This window comes from Grampus griseus (assembly GCF_964374135.1).
Source record: "Grampus griseus genome assembly, chromosome: 1".
Classification (NCBI taxonomy): domain Eukaryota; kingdom Metazoa; phylum Chordata; class Mammalia; order Artiodactyla; family Delphinidae; genus Grampus; species Grampus griseus.
The window spans coordinates 175463434-175486668 of record NC_139017.1 but is presented as its reverse complement, the minus strand read 5'-3'; the positions used below and the strand labels follow the sequence as shown (position 1 = coordinate 175486668).

At 44.3% G+C, this 23235-nt stretch overlaps 1 protein-coding gene across 5 annotated transcripts in view; it reads left to right on the top strand.

Annotated features, from left to right (window-relative positions):
* Nucleotides 1-22815, top strand: part of KIF1B (kinesin family member 1B) — a 148153-nt gene extending 125338 nt beyond the window's left edge. For 4 of the 5 annotated variants that reach the window (XM_082655693.1, XM_082655692.1, XM_082655694.1 and 1 more), the window contains 12 exons: nt 1781-1886; nt 8397-8511; nt 9271-9404; nt 10855-10916; nt 12543-12688; nt 12875-13114; nt 14241-14312; nt 15329-15450; nt 16904-17053; nt 17408-17600; nt 17808-17926; nt 18488-22815. In XM_082655693.1, coding sequence (XP_082511819.1) covers nt 1781-1886; nt 8397-8511; nt 9271-9404; nt 10855-10916; nt 12543-12688; nt 12875-13114; nt 14241-14312; nt 15329-15450; nt 16904-17053; nt 17408-17600; nt 17808-17926; nt 18488-18530 — 1502 coding nt within the window. In that variant the 3' untranslated portion in view covers nt 18531-22815. The remainder of the gene's footprint in view (nt 1-1780; nt 1887-8396; nt 8512-9270; nt 9405-10854; nt 10917-12542; nt 12689-12874; nt 13115-14240; nt 14313-15328; nt 15451-16903; nt 17054-17407; nt 17601-17807; nt 17927-18487) is intronic. The other variant, XM_082655691.1, reaches the window with a different exon arrangement.
* Nucleotides 22816-23235: the final 420 nt, after the last annotated feature.

Genomic DNA, 23235 nt, shown 5'->3' with positions numbered 1-23235 from the left:
TCATAATTGCAGGGAAAGGCAAATTTCAGTTAGAGGTTTCTGAAAATAAAGTTGTAATTTTTTTTTCCCGTCCAGTTCAGACCTCCTGAATTCTAACCATAAACACCTTGCATATCTGTGGACCAGATTAAGAAGGCCTGGAAGGAAGATTATACTCTGTCCTATCTGGGGCAGTGGTTTTCAAGCTTTTCAAGATTAATTATTACATAAAACAAGAGAGATGCTTTCTGACCAGAAAGGGTGGGGTGCAGAGGCAGCAGTTAACTAAGGCTTCTCTATAACCCTATGGCTTATTATTTTTATAACAAACATGAAATGTGGCAGGTGCTTTTCTGAATGCTCTAAAAATATTAGTTTATTTAACATAACAAACATATAATATGGTCATAACAATCTTATAAGGGAAGAATTGTTATTCCCACTTCACAGGTGAGGAAAGTGAGGCTCAGAGGTTGAGCATATGCCCCGGCCGCACAGATAGTTAGTGTTGGAGCTGACATTTGAACCCAGGCAGTCCTGCTCCAGAGACTGTGTTCTTAACCTCTATGCAGTGCTGCATCCCCTACTGTTATTTGAAAACAGCATTGTAAGATTTTGAAAAAGAAAGTGGTGTAATGAAGGCAGTGGCTTAAGAAGTTTGTAGAAGGTGAGTGTGGGATGGCTTGGAAAGGGGGAGACGTGAGAGCAGTAGGGAGACCAGTTAAGTGGCTGTTGCCACGTCTGAGATCAGAAGGGGATGACCTTCGTGAGCAGGGCAGTGATGTTGGAAATTAAAGCTGAGACATATATGAGAAGCTCTTTGAACAAAGAGTAAGTTTTCACCGTTGGCTAAATGTGGGATGTAAAGGGGAGATAGAATATGGAGAAGAATGGAAGGCCAAGAATTACAGAAGTAGACTGTAGGATTATAACTGACCAAACAACGCTTCCGGCACCTGAAATTACACAGAGATTTGACAGTCTCTTTTTGGCCTAATGAATTACCGCTTTGTTTCTATTTATTTATTTATTTATTAAAATCAGTTGATTTTTTAAAAAATAATTAATTTATTTTTGGCTGTGTTGGGTCTTGGTTGCTGTGCGCAGGCTTTCTCTAGTTGTGGCAAGCGGGAGATACTCTTCATTACGGTGCACGGGCTTCTCACTGCAGTGGCTTCTCTTGTTGCACAGCACAGACTCTAGGCATGCGGGCTTCAGTAGTTCTGGCTCCCGGGCTCTAGAGTGCAGGCTCAGTAGTTGTGGCGCAAGGGCTTAGTTGCTCTGCGGCATGTGGGATCTTCCTGGACCAGGGCTCGAACCCGTGTCCCCTGCATTGGCAGGCAGATTTTTTTTAAAAAAATAAATTTATTTGTTTATTTATTTATTTTTGGCTGCATTGGGTCTTCGTTGCTGCACGTGGGCTTTCTCTAGGTGCGTTGAGCGGCAGTTACTCTTCGTTGCAGTGCACGGGCTTCTCACTGTGGTGGCTTCTCTTTTTGCGGAGCACGGGCTCTAGGTGCACGGGCTTCAGTAGTTGCAGCACGCGGGCTCGGTAGTTGTGGCTCACGGGCTCTAGAGTGCAGGCTCAGTAGTTGTGGCTCGCGGGTTCTAGAGCGCAGGCTCAGTAGTTGTGGCGCACGGGCTTAGTTGCTTCACGGCACGTGGGATCTTCCTGGACCAGGGCTCGATCCCGTGTCCCCTGTATTGGCAGGCGGATTTTTAACCACTGCGCCAGCAGGGAAGTCCTACCACTTTGTTTTTAAACATACCCATGTTCTGGTTTCTTTCTTCTTTCTCTCAGGCCGGATTCGGAATAAAGCTGAGGTGGACGAAGCCACAGTTGATGCCATCCTCTCCTTAAATATCATCTCTGCCAAGTACCTGAAGTCTTCCCACAACTCTAGCAGGTGGGGCACCCGGGGAATGTGGTGAGTCAGCCCTAGGGGGGTTGATTGATTCACTGTAGATTCCTTGTTCATTAATGACTCTCCCCTTCTCACTTCAAAGTTCCCTGTTTCCTCCCCTGTCCGCCCTGCTCTTCAAAAATAAAAACATAAATCATTGGAGGTACTTGTATGTGATGATACCCCCAGAGAATGGAAATGTTCTATCCCCTGGGGAGTTTGAGTAGATGTAATACAGTGACAGAGAAAAAGCAGAAGAAGAAAACTCAGCATGCCACCCAAGGGTTTAAAAGTACAAATTAATTACGGCTAAGACTAAATGTTTTCCTATGAAGTGATTGCTGTGGAGAAAGACCTCTCGGCCTGGGGTGTCATGGGAACATGCCCTCCAAGGTATAGTGAACCCTCTTGTGTTCATCTTTGCTGCTGCCAGTATCGGCTCAAGGAGTCTCAGTATCTGCTTTTCATTTTCCTTTATGCATAAAGGCAATAAATTATTATAAACTCTTCTGACTAAGATTGGCTGCTATAAATAATGAATTTTATTTTAAATTAGTTTCCCTTAGAATTCCATTTTATAATCAAGTGATGACAATGCATAAAGCACCTAGCCGTTCTACATTCCCGTGTCAGACTGGAAATAAATCTGCTGGGGCGCTTTTACCTCCCTGGGAAAGGAGTCCCGTCATCGTGCACAGAGACTCCCATTTCTCTACGTGGTGAGGGCTAGGAAACAGGAGTGGCTGTGTGTTCTAATGTGGGCTCAGAACTCAGCCTTCGAATTACAGGAATTCTCTGTGGTCTGCCTGTTCCTAAAAAAGTTGCTCACATGTGTTGGCAAGAGGGAGAGGAAAAATGAGACAATAAGCAGAAGCAGAAATGAAAAGTTCGGGCCAGGATTAATTTCTTTACATTGTTTCTTTGTGTTACTGTTTTGCTTGGGAGTGAGGAAAAGGAAACAAATGTCTGTTTGCTTTTTGCCAGTCAGAGGAGCTGGCAGAAGCTGTGGACACAAAGGGAAGGTGGGTGAGAGGGTGTGTACCTATGTGGAGGGGGTGTGGCAGAGGTAAAGTAGGGTGCTTTGACCCCCGCCTTGGCCTATTCCTGGGCAAAATCTTGAACAATACCATTTCTCTGAAGTCAGCATTAACCCCACATAGCGTTCCCTCTTCTGCCAGACATTTACAGCAAGTATTCAGCTGGCATTCACCACATTTTCCTTGCAACTATGAGAAATATATCTTAAACTTCCCTATGGTACTTAGCAAAACAGGGAAAAATGGTGTTTGGTTGAAGTGCTGGTTATGTTAAACTTGCCTACATTAGAGTAACCTTCAAAAGTCCTTTGATTCCTGTCCGGCAGCGTGTCACATGCTGTAGAAGATGAATTTGGCTTTGTTAGAAGCAGTTTATCTTTCCCAGTAGAAGCTTAGAGTTAATCAAAAAAGTTGCTGGGACTTCCCTGGTGGCGCAGCAGTTAAGAATCTACCTGCCAACGCAAGGGACACAGGTTTGAGTCCTGGTTCAGGAAGATCCCACATGCCGCGGAGCAACGAAACCTGTGTGCCACAACTACTGCGCCCACGTGCTGCAAATACTGGAGCCCGCGTGCCTACAGCCCACGTGCCACAACTGCTGAGCCCGTGTGCTGTAACTGCTGAAGCCTACGTGCCTAGAGCCCGTGCTCCACAACAAGAGAAGCCACCACGGTGAGAAGCCCATGCACTGCAATGAAGAGTAACCGCTGCTCGCCGCACCTAGAGAAAGCCTGCATGCAGCAACAAAGACCCAACACAGCCGAAAAGGTTAAAAAAAAAAAAGTTAAAAAAAAAAATTGCTAAAGTCAAGAGTAATAAAAAGAGGAATTTCCCTGGTGGCGCAGTGGTTAAGAATCCACCTGCCAATGCAGGGGACACAGGTTCGAGCCCTGGTCCAGGAAGATCCCACATGCCGCAGAGCAACTAAGCCCATGTGCCACAACTACTGAGCCTGCGCAACTACTGAAGCCCGTGCGCCTAGAGCCCGTGCTCCGCAACAAGAGAAGCCACCGCAATGAGAAGTCCGTGCACTGCAAGGAAGAGTAGCCCCTGCTTGCCACAACTAGAGAAAGCCCACGCACAGCAGCGAAGACCTAACACAGCCAAAATATAAATAAATAAAAATTTTAAAAAGAAGATACAGACTTTAAACACTTGTTTTAACTTAAAGTGTATAAATGTACATTAATTTGTCAAGCTCTTGCTATAGGGCCAAGGCCTTTTCTTTAATTGTAGGCTCATTTATTAGACTTCTGACTATCTTTCTTGCAAAGCCACACCCATAATTCATCACCTATTTTTTCAATTTGGTGGAACTAGAAACCTATGAATAAAATCTAAGTGCAAAATCCTTTAAACTTTTTATCATATATCATCAAAATTTTATTTCCCTCTTTCTTTTACATTGATCTCACCCAAACTTAACAGCTGTTTTTTAAACAATTCACCATTATCAAGTCTTTTTTAAATGTTCAATTTATTTTTCACACTAAGTTTCCACACTTAGTTTTGTTTCACACTAAGCAAAAATTCTTTTTGCCCTCATGTTTCAGTGATTTATCTAATATTTAATTAAATTAGATAATTATAATAGCAAATACAACCACATAAACAGGTTTGTAGTACTGACACTTGAGAAGCATGAAACTCGGCTCTTTGGAGCAAATTTTCTGGGCGATGAGCTACCTCTTTATTTTAGAATAATGTTCAATGAGAAATGGACGTCAGTCTATACATTGTAGGGGTGTGGAGAGCATAAGTTCATTTGGTAAGTGGCTAAATGGAGTTTGGTCAAGAGAGCTTTTGTTCTTTTTGCCTAAGGTTTAATGTTTAAAGTTGAACTTACAGAACTCCAGTTGGGTGTATTACATACGTAATTAGAGGGCTCTTGTGATATATTGATAGTGGAGCGCAGCTGACAAGGGCCATTACTCCTTTTCTCCCCAGCCCTGCGTTTCTGTTACCTACTGACTTGTTTTTCCCTTAACTCCACAGCAACTTCCTACCATTTCCAATAGTAAGTCACCTCCTAAAGGGATGTTAATAGAGGTGGTCTCCACTCTCCCTTCTGTGCCCAGCATTTCCTTAACTGAACGTCTCAGGAGAGGGACCCATGTCATTGTAAGCCCTTTATCAAATTGTGTCCCATGGAATTCTCTGTTAATTGTTTGTCCACTTGAATTCACTTTTGCTTATCAGCAAACTTGTGTTTTTATATATATATTTTTTTCTCTCTCCTCTCTCTCTCTCCCTCTCTTTTTTCCTTTTTTTTTCTTTTGCTGCACTAACAAAAGCTTTTTCTGTGTTTTTACAGGCTCTTTCTTGATAAGGATATTCCTAGGTATTTTCTGTTTGCTTTTTTTTGCACATAAAGATTCTAGTTTATCAGAATGCTTTATGTCTTACGTAGCTTTGACTGCTATTTTAATTTAATAGTTTTCCGCCATGTAAACTTGCGCCCACCTAAGATAGAGCAAGACCTTATTCTGCACCCTTGTGCCCTGGGTTTTTCTGATGCATGTATAGTTTCACATGTAGGCTCTTAAGTAATTTGTAGAGTTCTTAATTATTTTCTCATTCCATTTAGTAAACTTGCCCATTTTACTCTATGCCCCTTCAAGTTTTTCTCTTCCACATTACAAAGTAGAATGTTACTCCCCTCATTTCATAAGGAATCTCAGGCTTGCATAATTGTTCACTTTTTTCTTCGTTTTGTCCTGTGTAGTAGTAGAGACCGATTTAGTTATTTGAGTAGCTGAGTCTGTGAGAAATATTTTTTTTATTTTTAAACATTTCTCTTTCTCCTGTCAGGACTGCTTGTCTCATCTATTTATTTTCTGCTTTTGGAAAAGAAAAAGTTCCTGGTTCAGTAGTAAAGGAAATTTTCCCCCATCTCTCTCTTCGTCCCATTTAGGGAAGAAAGCTGAAGGAAGTGATACATGATAATTTAGCCTAAGTGTTTTTTTAAAGATGCACATACACCGCACACAACACATACGCACACACACATACAGACACACACATACATATACTCACACACTGCCGTTGTCCGGAACATCTTGAGAAATCCATTTGGGATTATATCCTGACCACCTTAGCGCCATACAGGACAGCATGTCTCAGGACTCGGCCCTGTTTCTGACTCCAGACTCTCTTGCTAGCTTGATGTCATTGACATTTCTCTTCAGCCTTGGTTGTATTTCTTATGACCACCTCTCAAGAGTTGCCACCCTTGGTGAGTATTTCAAAAGAATGTGCTGCAGTAACTCCCAGGCACCAAACAAAACAACAAAAAACCCCACCTTTTTCCCTCCATCCCAGTACAGGGAGATTTTAGCGATGTCAGAATTTTTCTGTTAGCCAAGTTTCTGCCAGTGAAGGTTCCTCTTTAGGTTAAGTGAAAACCAGAAACAGAAATGTGAAGAGGCTTTCTCACACAAATTCAAAACATCTGCCTCAGTGGAAAGGGCATCTTGAACCCTGATTACTGGCAGCAGGAGATGCTTAGGTTCTGGCGTGGAGCTTGATGAGTGGCGGGTTCCAGGCGGCAGTGAAGTGCTTGTTGCTGTCAAGTGTCTCCAGGGCCCTCGCCCTGAGGAGGGGCCTCGCTTCACTCTGCACGGGGTGTCCAGACCTGCAGTGCGACAGGCAGGCCCCATTCCAGGCACCTCGGCAGACCCTGGGACACAATAGAAGAGCAGTCTCAGGGACAGGGCCCTCAAGTGGCTTCTGCCGAAGTAATGGATTTCACCACCCAATATTAGAATTTGTCTTAAACCAAATTACAATTTAGATGTGATCGAAACAGAGCTTTGTGGATGCATAAAGGGTTCTCTGCTGAGCCCAGTGAGCCCAGGAGCTGGGGAAGGGCTTCTGTCATCCTTTGTTGTGGTTGCTGTTTGGGTCTCTTTGTTGCTTTGTCCATCTTTGTCCTGTTAGTTGTCTCTGTATTCCTTTGGTGTATTTATAGAGAATTTACTTGACCCATACACACTGCCTCAAAAGCTAGATGTCTGAGAGAGTGTCACGTACAGCCGAAGGCCCTTGGACAACACGGGTTTGAACTGCGCGGGTCCGCTCGCGTGTGGATTGTTTTCAGCAGTAAGTACCACAATACTACGTGATCCGCAGTTGGCTGAATCGGTGGAGGCAAAACCTCGGGTACCGAGGGCCGACTGTAAGTTATACACAGATTTTTAACTGCATGGAGGGTCAGCCCCCTAACTTACCCTGTTGTTCAAGGGTCAACTGTACTTCAAGAAGACTTAGATCTAGAAGTAGCTACAAGATGAAATAATCAGGCTTCAGACACTGGCACTCAGAGGATGAGGTGTGGTTACGGAGTTCATTTAAGTATTGTTTTCTCTGTTTATTTCTGGAGAAAGAAGCATGGAGATGTGTTTAAAGAGAAGGTATGCCAGCTATTTGTCATGGGACACCTAGAAAAGATAGCTGCAGTGAGATTACCATTTGGGAAGGAGTGAGGAGGAACGTACTGGGCAGGGGAGAAGGTGTGCAGAACTCTAGATGAATTGGGTGGGGTGTATTACGCGTGCAGAGATCTAGTGGTGATGGGAAGCTCACTCTGAAGGGGTGGACGAAGTGTCTTCCCCAACAGTCCTAACGGGGGTCTGAGGGAGGGACACGGGGGGTCGAGTTGGGAGTTGATCTGTGACACTGCTGTTGAACTCAGGACAGTGCTTCAGGTGAGACTTGCTGAACTGGAAGGTTTAATGCCAAGTAGGGTCTATGGTGTTTTACTAGTAAGAGGGAAGAGAGATATTAAAGCAACTTTAAAAACCAGTTTATGGGTGTTTATTAAATAATCAAGCTTCTAGTTATTTGAATGTAAGATTCTTATGTGAATTTTTTGGAAAACTGGTAAGTAGTAGTTGGCTAGCTCTGGTGTAAAAAATCATTCTCTTTTGCTGAAATGTCAGCTAAGAATAACCTCTTATTCTTCTGTTTAAAACAAGTCTCTCTATACTGTTTCTTTCATGAACCCTCCCAGATGTGTTTGTGACATTTCTGAGGCTCAGCAGAGTGAGATCGAGATACAAAGACTGCAGCTTCCAAATGACTGAATCTTTGCTTCCGTCCCTCATCACTGACTGACAGAGGAGCTTACTTAGTCTTTCTTTCCTGTTTTAGTTTCTGTTGATACTCATTTCTCCTTTTCATCTTAATCCCTTCAATTGATCTCAATTGATTTTTATGTTTATAGGCGGAGGAGAAGCAGGCTTGTCAAAAAACAAAAAGCATAGCTTAAGTGTTCCTTGACGATGGGTGGGGGGCAAGAGCATGGGCGCCTGCCTTTCCCTCCTCGAAGGCACAGGTTCTGCTCTGTCGTTAGACTTTGGTAAGTTGGAAATGCTGGTCGGTGTGGGATTCTGCAGCATTACTGACAATGGCAGTGGCTGGACTAAGGTGACTTCAGCTTCTTCTGCATGACTCCCTCTTGCCTATTTGACTTTAGGACCTTCTATCGTTTCGAGGCCGTGTGGGATAGCTCCCTCCATAACTCCCTCCTTCTGAACCGAGTGACACCCTATGGGGAAAAGATCTACATGACCTTGTCGGCCTACCTGGAGGTGAGAAGACCCACAACTTGAGTTGCCGTGAACAGCCAGCCCTGAACAGTGGGAAAGTTACAACAGGAAATGGGGAGGAAAGATTTGACTGATTTTGTCTTCCTTTCCCCCTGCACATCGTGAAGTTATTTTATTATACTTTGCTAACTGTTTTGGTTATATTAACTTCTGTTCCTGGTCTCTAGTTAATCAGAAAGTCACATAACTTTTATTACAGCTTTAGCAGCCCAATTCCCATTCTTCAAAGAATGTATGATTTTAAGAATACCACCTCTTGTCTTCGTAGTTGTGGGCAGAGCCTAGTAGTGGTTAACAGCACAGACCCTGGAACTAGCCTATCTGAGTTCAAGTCCCTGTGCTGCCACTTACTGCCTTCATGTCCTTGGACAAGTGACTTCATCTCTCTGTGCCTCAATTTCCTTGTCTTTTAAACAGGGGTAATAATAATAGCATTTATCTCAGAAAGTTGTTGAGAGGTCACAGAAAAGGATTTAGAACAAACAGTGCTTGGCATATAACAAGTAATAAATATTAGCCGTTATTACAGAAAAAAAACTTTGAAAAACATAAATGCATCTGCAAGCAACACCACCTGACCTTGCACGTATTATCTTCTGATTTGCTGTTGAAATCATCAGTAGAGCTGAAATCCTCCACCCCCCACATCTGGGAGCAGCTTTCCCAATACAGTAGTGCCCAGACTGTGGTCACAGATGCTCTGTCTGTGTTTAATCGGAGCCCACTCCTGTTTGCTTTCAGCTGGATCATTGTATCCAGCCAGCTGTCATCACCAAGGATGTGTGCATGGTCTTCTATTCCCGGGATGCCAAGATCTCGCCGCCACGCTCACTGCGCAGCCTCTTTGGCAGCGGCTATTCAAAGTCACCAGACTCGTAAGTTTTTGAGACAAGTTTAGCTTCTAGTTGGTGTACCCTGTACAGAATCAGCAGTCTTCTAGCTGCTGTTTTCAGGGTTAGTTCACAACTTATAAACCAGAGTGCAGTGACTTGAATGTTTGCATTTAATAAAATATTGATAAACAGATGAGTTAATGAGGGAAGGAAGGAATGTTCCATTGTGAACACTTCTCAGAAAATTTTGTAGGGACTAAATGTTCTTTTTAAATGTCATTATTATTATTTCTAACAGCTTACCATACCATTGGGATTTTATCCTTTTTAAGATTTATTCATGTTTAAGATATATGAATGTACATGAAGAATAGCACAGTGACTACCTGTGCATCACTACCCGGCTTAAAAATTAAGTATCACTAAAACAGTAGAAGAGTCAGTCCCCTTCTTAACCACACCCCCCAGAAACTGATGTTTATCATTTCATTCTAGTCAGACCTTTCCCCCCTCATCTTTTCTTTCTTGTGGTAAGAAAAGGCAAAATTTTAATCTTCACATTTCTATTATAAACCTTCTAGTTTATCATTCAGTTTATTTTTTATATGTGACTCCTAATTTCTTTTTTTTTTTTACATCTTTATTGGAGTATAATAGCTTTACAATGGTGTGTTAGTTTCTGCTTTACAACATAATGAATCAGTTATATATATACATATGTTCCCATATCTCTTCCCTCTTGCGCCTCCCTCCCTCCCAATCCCACCCCTCCAGGCGATCACAAAGCACTGAGCTGATCTCCCTGTGCTATGCGGCTGCTTCCCACTAGCTATCTACCTTACGTTTGGTAGCGTATATATGTCCATGCCTCTCTCTCGCTTTGTCACAGCTTACCCTTCCCCCTCCCCATATCCTCAAGTCCATTCTCTAGTAGGTCTGTGTCTTTATTCCTGTCTTACCCCTAGGTTCTTCATGACATTTTTTTTTCTTAAATTCCATATATTTGTGTTAGCGTACGGTATTTGTCTCTCTCTTTCTGACTTACTTCACTCTGTATGACAGACTCTAGGTCTATCCACCTCATTACAAATAGCTCAATTTCGTTTCTTTTTATGGCTGAGTAATATTCCATTGTATATATGTGCCACATCTTCTTTATCCATTCGTCCGATGATGGACACTTAGGTTGTTTCCATCTCCTGGCTATTGTAAATAGAGCTGCAGTGAACATTGTGGTACATGACTCTTTTTGAATTATGGTTTTCTCAGGGTATATGCCCAGTAGTGGGATTGCTGGGTCTATCATTCAGTTTTATTCTTAAGCTCAGAACAGGAAAAGAACAGTGACTGATAAGAAATGTCTGTAATTATATTTGAGGGTGGATTGCAGACCCAGTGGAGGAGACAGTGTTTTAAGCAGAGAGAATTGAGATTTTCTTGGTTTTGTGCTATATGAAATTAAGCAGTTGTTTATTTGTTTTAATTCAAATAGAAATCGAGTCACTGGAATTTATGAACTCAGTTTATGCAAGATGGCAGACACAGGTAGTCCAGGTAAGCTCTATGGATCAGGAAAGTGATAGTTACCTTTGCATTTGACTGGAGTACATTATATCAAAAATCTACCCACCCCTGTAGGATAGATATACATTTTTGAGAAGCCAGTTATATTTTACACGCCACTTTGGTGGTGGTGGTGGTGGGAGTTTCCTTTTTCTGAGTTGCAGCACTGTTTGGTTTATGACATGCAATACAGTTATAAAAGCTGTATGGGACAAAATGTTGCTGGGCTGTGGAATACTATAACACATTCAAGCGTGTTAGAGTGAATTTGGCTTGGAAAACTTCAGAACCATTTCCCTCTCAACCTTAACCCCAAAGATAACTTGACAGTATAACTTTACAGGTGCTGTCAACCTAGAATTTGAACTTCCTATGCTCTAGAAAGACAAATTATCAAGTTGAACTTGTTCTGTGTCTTTTTTTTTTTTTTTTTTTTTTTTGCGGTATGCGGGCCTCTCACTGTTGTGGCCTCTCCCGTTGCGGAGCACAGGCTCCGGACGCGCAGGCTCAGCGGCCATGGCTCATAGGCCCAGACGCTCCGCGGCATGTGGGATCTTCCTGGAGCGGGGCACGAACCCGTGTCCCCTGCATCGGCAGGCGGACTCTCAACCACTGCGCCACCAGGGAAGCCCTGTGTCCTTTTTAATGTCTCCTTGAACTGCTGTTGTTCCTGCAGTTTGGTGGCCTTCAACAGCACTCTATGTTTCCATGTTTGTAAACTGGAACGTGGACACAAGTCAGGGTTTTTAAAAACATTTAATGTAAATTTGAGTCGGTTTAGAGAACATATGTGGAAAAGAGGCCAAGGCCCACAGGTAAGATTGAGATAAAAAAAGACAACTTTGAGTATGAATCCAAGTCCCAATAGCAGCTAATTATAGTGTCTAGATAGTTCCTTCAGAAATTTTTTAATTAACGTAAATTCATGTCTCTTGTATGTGAAACCAGCATAATATTTTTTAAAATTATTGGGAAATAATGGAGGCTAAACCAGTCTGTCATCTACCATCTTAACTGAGCTACCAAATGTGAGGTAGCTCACATCTTTCCCACTTTTTTCCCATGAATGTATTTTTATATATTTAGAACAATAGCGTACAGGCTATTTAATCTCTGTATTTTCACTTAACATAATAACTAGCATTGGGGCTTCCCTGGTGGCACAGTGGTTGAGAGCCCGCCTGCCGATGCAGGGGACACGGGTTCGTGCCCCGGTCCGGGAGGATCCCACATGCCGCGGAGCGGCTGGGCCCATGAGCCATGGCCGCTGAGCCTGCGCGTCCGGAGCCTGTGCTCCGCAACGGGAGAGGCCACAGCAGTGAGAGGCCTGCGTAACGCAAAAAAACCCACAACAACAACAAAAAAAAAAACTAGCATTTTCTCAAGAGGCATTACTAGCTTCATAATTATTAAAGAATATAAAACTCAGTTTTTAAAAGAAGTTTAGAGAGTTGCTTTGGGGCAAAAGGGATAAATTTTTATTAATAATCAAAATCCCATGTATCTTGAGACTAAACTGTCTCAGTGTGCCATATAATGTGAATTATTAAGTCATTTTGAGCTAAAATTGGAATTGGATGTTTTTCTGGAAAAACGAGTTGTTTCCTCTTATCTCAGGCATGCAGAGGAGGAGAAGGAAAATCTTGGATACATCAGTGGCATATGTGCGGGGAGAAGAGAACTTAGCAGGCTGGCGGCCTCGTGGAGACAGCCTCATCCTTGAGCACCAGTGGGACTTGGAGAAGCTGGAGCTCCTGCACGAGGTACGCTGGGGCACGGGGTGCACAGGTGAACTCTCGGGCAAGATTCCCGCAGCATCAGTCTTACACTCACCTCCTGTCTGTGATCCTGGCTTTGCAGTTTTTGATCATGATGGAGGCATAATATTTTGCTTATTAAGATCTTGATGAGCTTTGTGTTTGCTGAGGCTGTAGTGTTGATCTTCTTAGGTGGAGAAAACCCGCCACTTCCTGCTGCTCCGTGAGAGACTTGGTGACAGCATCCCCACATCCCTGAGCGACTCGTTGTCCCCCAGCCTCAGCAGTGGGACCCTCAGCACCTCCACCAGCATCTCCTCTCAGATCTCAACCACCACCTTTGAAAGTGCCATCACACCCAGTGAGAGCAGTGGCTACGACTCCACAGACATTGAAAGCCTGGTGGATCGAGAGAAAGAGCTGGCTACCAAGGTGTGGCTCCCTGCCTCTGCTGAGCATTTTCCCCCGTGAGGCTCTGTGAGCTGGTGTTTCTGTTTTTTTCACTTGCATTTTCATCTTTCTTTGAGGGCCTCTGTTCAAGGCCTGTGCTCACACTGTGAATATAGAAGTAAATGAGACTTAACTTCTACCCTTAATAAGTTGACAGGCAAGGGGGTGACAAGCTTACAATAGAGGTTTGGTTGAGAATGCTGTGGGAGCCGGAGGAGAGGCCTGCCCAGGAGGGTACTCGTGGACTGACCTTGGAAGGATGCGCAGGAGAGAGCCAGCGGCGTCCTGCATGATCAGTGTGAGGGAATCCGTGCAGGAGAGGGACAGGAGATGGAGTTGGAGAGATAGGGCAGGGCCAGATCACGAAGAGCCTATGTGCTGGACTAAAGCGTCCAGAATATCCCGGGAGTGACTTGGAAATGTTTCAAACAGGTATTTGTTTTAGGAAGATTTCTCTGGCAGCAGTAAAGAGGATGGACTTGTGGTGAAGAGACAGTCTAGAGGCAGAAAGAATTCTTTATTTCAGTAATCCAGATGAGAAACGGTAAAGTTTTTAACTATGGCGGGGGTGGGTGGGATGAAGAGGAATCACGGGAGAGACGTTTGGAAGGTAGAATCCGCATTCCTTGTTGCCTGGATAACAGCAGGAGAGGGCAGAGAGGTTGTTGAGGGTGACCACCAGGCATGTGGGTCTGGACAACTGGCTGACAATGGAATATAGAAATAAGAGGGATTTTGTGTTCTTTTCAATAATCGAATGGTCGTCTAGTTGATTTGGGAATGTATGTCCATCCAGAAACCTCCATGCCTTTTAGTACCAGGGCAAATGGAGAATGAAAGGGATGCTGTCGCATTCTTAAGCGCTTTAAACTATGGTGTTTACGGTAATTCACTTTTGTAGTCATGAGAATGGCTTTTTATCCACTCATTTTATTGTCTTTGTTAGGCATGTACCAGGCTTCTCTTGCTATGTACTCAGTTAATTTCTAGAGCTATTTGAGCAGCACCTGAGCTCCACTGTGAGTCGTAGGCATGTTATTTCCCTTCCTGCTTTAATCCCGGGCTTTGTTTAACCATTGAAACTTACTCTTCCCTCTCTCTTCCCTAGTGCCTGCAACTTCTCACCCACACTTTCAACCGAGAATTCGGCCAGGTGCACGGCAGCATCAGTGGCTGCAAGGTGAGCAGCTCTCACTTCCTGTCCTCAGGCTTTGCTGCTTTTAGGTGGCTTGAGATGGGCAGAACATTACATGTGAGGATGTATGACATATCCGCTCTTTCGTTTATTTAATTTTTCAGTCAGAACACTGACTTCTGAAGATAAAAGTATTCTTCTGTGTCTCTTAGAGTAATTATGAGATGGGAAACATTTGGGCTTTTCCCTGAATCCCTTGGAGAAGAGTATTCTGCAGAGGGTGATATATTATTATATGGCAAGGCACAAGAAGTCCTGAGGTTCTTGGTGGCATGAAATTTTGTTGCCTTCAACAAAGAGTGAGGTGAACACTTTAAAGAATTTCTGCATCATTCACTCTGTTCTGGTCATCTTCACCTTTTTTGCTATTCCCTAGACACTCCAAGCTTTCCGCCTTGAGGTTGTGTACAGTGGCTGTGCATTTTCCCAGTATAACCTTCCAGATAGTCCCATGATTCACTTCTTTATTTCATTTTTCTGCTCAGATGTTGCCTCCTTGGAGCGGATTTCCTTAACCACCCTATGTAAGGCCAGCAGCTCTCTGAAACCTTTTAACCTGCTTCTCTGCTTTACTTTTTGCTGTAGCACTGATCCCTGCCTGACACTTCTTAAAGTGTTTGTTGATTGGTTTATTATCTGCCTTCTCCACTTAAAGTGTAAGCTCCAGGAGGGCAGGGCCTCTGCCATATTCTTAGAACAGTGCCTGTTGTTCTTAGTTCTCGGCACATATAGATAGGGTCATTTAGTTAATGCAGGAAGCTGTAGCAATATAAAATATAAACATATTTTATAAATATAAAAAGCTAGCCTTGCCTCTTTTATAAATGTCTTGATTCCTGTTCTGACACTTTGGCCATAAAATATTCGTAAGGATTGTTTTCTTGAATGACCTGAAACAGAAGAGGATTTATGAACATGAGGTCACTGGCTGTCAAAGCTTCTTACTGCAGAGGTGGTTTTGTTCCTCTGAATCTCACTTGCTGTGTTCTGTTTTCTTCCAGTTGTCTGATATCTCTCCAGTCGGACGGGATCCCTCTGTGTCCAGTTTTAGCAGTGCTACCCTCACTCCCTCCTCCACCTGCCCCTCTTTGATAGATGCTAGGGGCAACTCTTTGGATCAGAAGTAAGTACCCAGATTTCACTGACAAAAGCTAATGTAAGAACCAAGGGAAATGCCAACCTTCCGCTAGCTCAGTGGTTCTCAACCGAGGGCAGCACCGTCCCCCTAGGCAGCCTTGGGAAACATGTGGGAGCCTTTTCTGGATGTCACAGTGACTGGGAAGATGCTGCTGACGTCTCTTAACGTCATACGTTTTACTAACTTTCTGCATCAAGTCACTGACTCCTCTTCTTCGTCCCCTTTTGCGTGATTTGTTCTTGTATTCACACCCCTGATTGTCTCCCCAGTCAGATCAGACACAGGAAGCCCCATCCTGGGAAAAATATTTTGAAACTACTTTGGAAAAAATATTTTAATGACACAAGAAAGCATATAGGTAAGAAGAATAGAGATGAAGTCCATGAATGATTCCACGAATTCATCGTTAGAATCACTGCTGTGCAGTGCGCCATCAGTCTCCTTTGCCCTGTCTCCATTCATTATGCTCACCTGTCACAACCCACCTGGTTATCATCCAGCTGTCTATCTTCCTGTATCAACACTGAGGCAGTGGGCTGGAGAAAATAACACAGCCAGGTAATTTAACTGAATTTGGGATGCCATCAACTCTAAGACATTATTTTTATATGCCACTAAAAGAAAAAGCAATGCCAACTAAAATGTGACATGCCATCAATTACAAGATGCATCCCAATTCGAGAAATGGTAAAGTTTGAGAAAAATGGGCTTTTTGGAATTGGTGAAATGCAATTAATTAGACTAAGCTGCTCTACAAAGATAACAATACAGAGCGTGGGGGATTATCTCTCTCACATCAGTTCAGAGCTGGTCCTGGTTGGTGGAGCAGCTCTGCTCCAGACAGCCGTTCAGGGGCCCAGGTTCTTCCCATGTGTTTGCTCGCTCTGCCAGCCCCTCAGGCAGTGGTCCTCAGACTTCAGTGGCATCAGCATCACCTGGGAGGCTTGTTAAAGCCCAGGTGGCTGAACCCCATTCAGAGTTTCTAATTCTGTATGTCTGAGTTGGAGCCTGAGAATTTGAATTTCCAGCAAGTTTTCAGATGAAGTTGATGCTGCTGATCAGGGACCTCACTTTGAGAACCACTGCCCTAGGTGGCGCCCTAGGTATGGCCTTGAGACTAAATAGAAACATATAGAGGAATGGCGTTCATATTCAGTACCCTTCTGTTGAGAGGGCGTCAGGGTAGGAAGAGAGACTGAGTGACTTGGTGGTCATCAGTGATGAGTTTCCTTTGTAACTGCCGGAGGATGACACCAGGTGAATTTGGGATTACGTTTCGGACGCCAGCTTTGTCTTCTTAGCCAAGCTCTCTGGAAGTGATGTTTGCAAGATCCCTGGTGTTCAGGGAGAGGCATTGTTCCTCCTGGTGAGACAGTTGTGTATTGACCTTACTGAAGCACCTGTTACCCCCTTTCTTCCTAACCTCTCTCTTTTCAAGGACCCCAGAAGCCAATTCCCAGGCCTCTAGTCCCTGCCCAGAATTTGAACAGTTTCAGATTGTCCCAACTGTGGAAACGCCCTACTTGGCCCGAGCAGGAAAAAATGAATTTCTCAATCTTGTTCCAGATATTGAAGAAATTAGACCAGGGTGAGTACTATATTGAACAAGGATGCCAGGTATTAAAAGACAAATTAGCAGGAATTTACTTTCAGCTCTTCTACATGACGTCTGCATTACAGTCTAATGCAAATGGAATCAGGGTGAAAGAGTGCTGGTTGGGTTTCCACTCCAGGTGTATCACCGCCACCCGGCACAGCATGTGGTGGTGGTGCTTTGTGCTCTTTCGCTGCATTTCTTCAGCAGATAAGATTCTAGACCAAGTAGATCATTTGCCTGTTTCGTTCAGCCTAGGGACTTGGCCTGGGTCTGTTTTGATGGCCCTCGCCTCATGATCACTTTATTTTTGTGAGAAACTAACCTCTCTTGTACTGTCCTTTTCAGCTCAGTGGTCTCTAAGAAAGGATATCTGCATTTCAAGGAGCCACTTTCCAGCAACTGGGCTAAACATTTTGTCGTGGTCCGTCGCCCCTATGTCTTCATCTATAACAGTGACAAAGACCCGGTGGAGCGTGGCATCATTAACTTGTCCACAGCGCAGGTGGAATACAGTGAGGACCAGCAGGCCATGGTGAAGGTCAGTCCTGCCCTCTCTTGCTTTTCATTGCCACGCAGAGCCTTCCCTGTTGAGTTCTGAACTCCGTCGTGTGGTGTGGAATCTCTCTTTTGTATTTGGTGTCTCTGAACCTTCAGTGTGAAGGGCCGTGTGCCCGCTGAATATGGCTGGTGGTCCCCATTGTCCAGTATCCATAGTAACTTTCTCATCTTCCTGTGTCTCTTTCAGACACCGAACACCTTTGCCGTATGCACAAAGCACCGTGGGGTCCTTTTGCAGGCTCTCAATGACAAAGACATGAACGACTGGTTATATGCCTTTAACCCACTCCTTGCTGGCACAATACGGTAAGAAGTTGTTCCCGTGTTTGCTTCCTCTCCTTGGTTTTTGGTTCCAGGGACGTCAACATAAACAGAAAAGGAAGTCTTGTTGCAAACAAGTTTAAAATAGAGGAAGGACAGGAGTGTAAGTGTGGTTGTAAGGTGGCGATGAGGCCTCAGCTTCTCATAAGGTGGCATCTGGTGTCCCGAATGGCTAAAGAGACTCTGGTCACATTTGTACCCAGTTAATCTCCTGCTTTGACTTTTTATTCTTAAGGGGTCTACAGCTGGGGTCTGTGGGACCGAGTAAAGGGAAGATTGTGAGAACCTTAACGGTCTCCCAATATTCGGCCATATGATCCAGCCTCAGATCCTGTGAGGGGCTTGTGTCCCAGGGTCCCCAGAGTGAGGAGGACCACTGGCCGGCCTCTTTGTTCAGGGGCTTAGAGACCCGGGCCTGCGGTGCAGGATGGGAGGACATGCAAGGAGGGGAGCACAGAGGAGGAATACCTGCGAGGGCAAGAGCCCCAGATCCAGTTTTCCAGTCCTGCCGTCTGTCTGATCCTCTGATCCCTTTTCTGCCCACAGGTCAAAACTCTCCCGCAGATGCCCAAGCCAACCGAAGTACTAGGTGACTGCCGAGCGCCCTCACTCGCCTTCCGAGAGATAAAGAAAGTGTTACCTCTCATTCCTCTTTGTGATTCTTGATGGTTATTCTTGTGTGTGATCCTGTGGCTTAAGTGCTCGTCCCTTCTCGTCCAGCACTTTTTCTGTCGCTCCTGGCCCCCGTCCCCATTGCTCTGTACTCTTTTCTTTTTTCCTGTGCTGAGAATCTTGTTAGAAGCATGTGGCCTAACAAAAGGGGGGGAAAAACGAACAAAAAAACAAAAATCCAGAGGGGGATCCAGTGACTCTCCCAATTATTTTTTGGTGAATTTTGGCTTCCTTTTGTGTGATAGGTCCCCATATGACCACCTCTGATGTCTGTACTTCTGTCTTTGGATATCTCTGTCTGTTGTTCAGGACAACATAATACTTTTTTCTTTTCATTGTGATATAAGTTTAATTTTTCTTGGGTGGCTTAGAGACTAAAGGAAGAGACATCTGGTCTTTTTTAGAACCTGAGAGGAAAAAACTTAACCTTTTCCCCTTCTGTCTCTTTTTGCCATGACTAATCCTTACATTTTCCATTCAGGGAAAGGGTTGTAGTGAGCTTAAAAATGGGACAGGTATATTCTCTGAAATTAGGGCTTATTTAGAACATAGTTATGTAATTTTCATTTAGTGGAAGAGACTTTTCAGCAGGTTTGGGACAGTGGCTGCTGTTGACCTTATAAGAAGGAAAGAGCCAAGGCTATCGCTGATGGATTTCAAAGGACCGTGGGACTTGGGCCTGACAGTGGGGGTCAGTGGGATGCTTGTAGTTCCTCACAGCAGGGCCCCTGTGAGCTGTTTGTCTCCACTGGGAGGGAGCCTCTTCTCTCAGAGTCTCAGTTCTGTTCTTGGAGTTAGTAATGACAGTGGTACAGTTTGGAATTAGTGCCATGATGTCATATACAAATATCCCACAAGGAGGGAGTGTTTCACTATCTGGTGATGAACTTGATGGTCTTTGTCATCATTATGATTATGATAATGCCAGGTAGTGACCTTGTGATTGTTGTAGCTCCCTTTGATCAAAGAAATCGAACTCTTAAGTGTAAACTTGGATGTCTCCCTCTGAATCCAGAGGTCATTTTCAGTGATCCTTGTCAAATTGAAAACACTTTCAATGATGCTTGTCTCCCTATGCTCATAGATAAGTGAACATGGCAGGCTTTGCTTTCTGGACCCCAGAATTATAACGGACTTCCTGCCACCACTAAGAGCAAAAGGACACCTGGGGGCAGAGAAGAGGGTCCACCTGAACCCTGGCCGGGCAGAGAAGAGGGTCCACCTGAACCCTGGCCCCAGGCCTGGTCATTTGTCTCCTCCTTGGTTATCTCCGTCGTGCGTGGAAGTACTGCCAGAGGAGGAAGGAGGAGCTCACTGCCGGTAGCCTCCTTCTGTGACAGAACAGGATCGCCTGCTTCCAGAGGCCATTGTGGAAGATGCTCTTTCTCTTTCAGCTGCAGTAAGTGTCACAGGAATGACATGGGAGAGAAGGCCTCCAGTTACTTCAGTTGCTTTGCCAGTTGACGTGGGGCTGTTCTGTACCATCCTTTACTGCCCTCGCTCACACCTCTGACCATCCATCCTTCAGGTGTTCAGGAAGGTATCTGCTTGCTGCCACTTGGTGGAGATCCTCCACCGGGGGTCCTCCGCCTCGAGGGTGCTGACTCTCAGGTAGCAAAGGGGAAGGGCCCGTGCGCTCAGCAGGATGGGTGCTGGGCAGGCTCGCCAGCACCCAGACCCTTGCCTCTGCCTTCCTGGAGGGGCTCATCTCCTGGCTTCGTTCATCATAATTGCTTTGCAAAGAGGGGAAAAGGGAGTCACGGAGAGCTTAACAAAAGAAAGACTAGAAATCAAAGGCTATGACCTTACCTGAAAAATGATCAAGAAAAATTCTATGGTAGATTTTTTAACTTTCTTCCTCTCCTTAAAACGTAGGTCACTAACTCTAATGTTACTTGTTTTCTAAATGGTGCTTCAGACTTTAAAGTAGTTAGAGGTTTCTTGTCTAATGGACACAATGTGCCCTTCCAGTGTCCACTCAAATCCAGGGTCTGCCCGTGCTTAGAGACAGCTTCCTGGGCTGAAATTAAATCTAGTTTCAGGGAAACGAAGATGAGATTTGAAGGTTACTTTTCGAATTAAATCATGGCTGCTGCTGCTGTTACAGAGTCTGATAGGAGGACCCGTGTCTGTGGCAAAAGGAGGCCGGGGGGAGCCGAGGGAGATAGAATCAAGTGATACAGTAAGATGTTTTTTATCCTAACTTAAACAAAACTGGCTTGGAAAGTCTTTGCTTTGGAATGTCAGACACTAGAAGAGGCCGAGGTGAGAAGGCCTTGTGAGGCAGTGGGGGCCTTGGCTGCGGCTCCCCGGTACACAGCCCCCACTGGTGCCCCTTTCTCTAGGGATCTGTTTTCAGATTGGAGTTGGAGCAGTTTCAGGATTGATGTTCCCTTTCCAGGCAGGTCCATCCCCACTTTGAAGCTCTGAGAGAGAATTTATGGCAGGAATTATTTATGAGGCTTTCATGGAAGCCATAGTGTCAGGAAAGTTGAAAGAACTCAAACCTTTAAGGAAACCACCTTTTAAGGGTTGGTTTGTTTGCTTTTTTTTTTTTTTTCTTGAAGCACACCTTTAAACGAGCAAATAATAATTAAGCAAGAAAGAACACTTATACAAATTTAGGGGAAATGAGCGCTAGAGTAGCCATCTCCTCCCCTCCCTCCCCCATCCTCCTTTCTCCCGCCAGAGCAAAAGACGGCCTCACAGCTTCCACCAGACCAGTGCTCACAGCCTCCTGTCTCCGCGCCTGCCTGGGGGTCACTGAGCTCTCAGGCCGGGCTCTGCGGGGTCCGCCAGCCCACGCACACAGCCACGAGCGCAGGGAAGGGCTGCTTTTGGCAGCTGGGTGAGCACTTGGATTCCAGTACGTTTTGGTAATGTGAGGGAAGTCGAGGGAAATGATTTTTCCCAACTACGACTACTCAAATTGTGGGTGAGATTTTTCAGCTCTTGTAAGATGAAGGAATCAATGAAGCCATTGTGGAAGATCTTTTGGTACCTAAAGTAAAATGACTTCTCCTGGCACATATATCAAAGCAAAGACTTTGTTGTCTGCTGCTTGTTGTCTAATTTACAGGGATATTTAATTTTGTAAGGTATTTGTATATTTATACAGCTATAATTAATTGCACATTGAACTGGAAAAGCAAGGATGACCTAGCGTGTAGCACCTGCTGGTACTTGGCATTCCCTCGTCTGGGTTCCACTAGGGTTCTCCTGGACAGTATCAGGGCTTGTTCATTTCTTGTTTGACTTGGGTCCTTCATTTTACCTTTTGGTTCCCTTTTTAAAATGTGATTGTTAACCTGCTCTTTAAAAAGAAAGAGACTAATTTTGCTGCTGCTCTCAGAAGGTTTGCTGAATGTATTTAAATAGGACTCTAACTCGTGTGCACTGCAGCTGTCCACTGTGGCCAGTGATGATTCACCCAAGTGTGTGGCCAGACCATGACTGTGTAGCAGGAATGTATTGATTTGTGCTTCCTTAGTAAATGGAGATATCAGCTGAGAGATGATCTGCTGCTGTTGTGTTCCAAAAGGCCATTTATGAAACCTGTGTTCGAGCCCCATAAAATCTTAGGAAAGCCTCTAGTCATTTAAAGGAAGAAGTTAGGGTTGATACAAATTTCACATTAAAAATTCAGCCAAAACGGCTTGTGCTCAGACGGAATGTCCGAGTTGAGGTTGGTCTCTTGCCAAACCCTGGCCGTCGTGTGTTGTTTTCATGTCTTCAAGTTAATTTTTTTCATGCTGCGTATTCTGGCATCAGTTCACCTGAGGAATCCATCAGCCTTCTTGTGAGTCGTCTTAGACTTTGTGGCTCTGAAGTACTTGTCCCGTGAGACTTCAAGTCCCTTGTCACCATCCTCATGCACAAAGCCCATGAAGCATAAGTGGCCTTTTTGAACCAAGACTTTGCAAACTGATCTCTCCCCAGGGAAGGAGTTGAGCACACTTAGCAACAATGCACATTATTAATTTCAGATTCTCATTTTCACGTTTTATTCTGTAAATATTATCTGATGTTCGGAGCCTGAGTATACAGAATGTAAATATAGTTCTTGTATTTGTACTAATTCTGGTTCTTTTGCTGTATAGCCTTAGATGTGCAATGCAGGCATTATCTAACTGTGTATGGTAACCTTGCATCACGGAACTATTAGTGAACGAGGTAAAAATAATAAAGGTACAACCAGTGCATCGGAAGGCTCTTGATGTGCGTTTATTCCTACACCCTTTGAAAGGTATTTACACAAATATTTTTCTTGATTTGCAAAGACATTACTCTTCTGGGACAGATGTCACCATGCTATGACCTACATGTTCCTTTCTGATAATGCAAAGCAGCAGTTATTCTATAACTAATGTGATGCTGTTTCTTAGAAAGTACTTTCCTCCCGGTTAGGGAAGTGGCTATTTTAGATGGAAGATTCGCCTTTTTTTTCTCCTAAAGCCTCTGTTTATATACCTACCAATGATTCTGTAGTGTTGTTGTAGGGTGGGTGATGGAGGGTTGAAATTTTCACTGTGTCAATTTAACAAGTTCCTGTTGTGAGCAGAGAATGAGAAGGGACCACTGTCCTGGGTATTTGGGGGAGAAATGGAAGCAGGGAAGGGAAG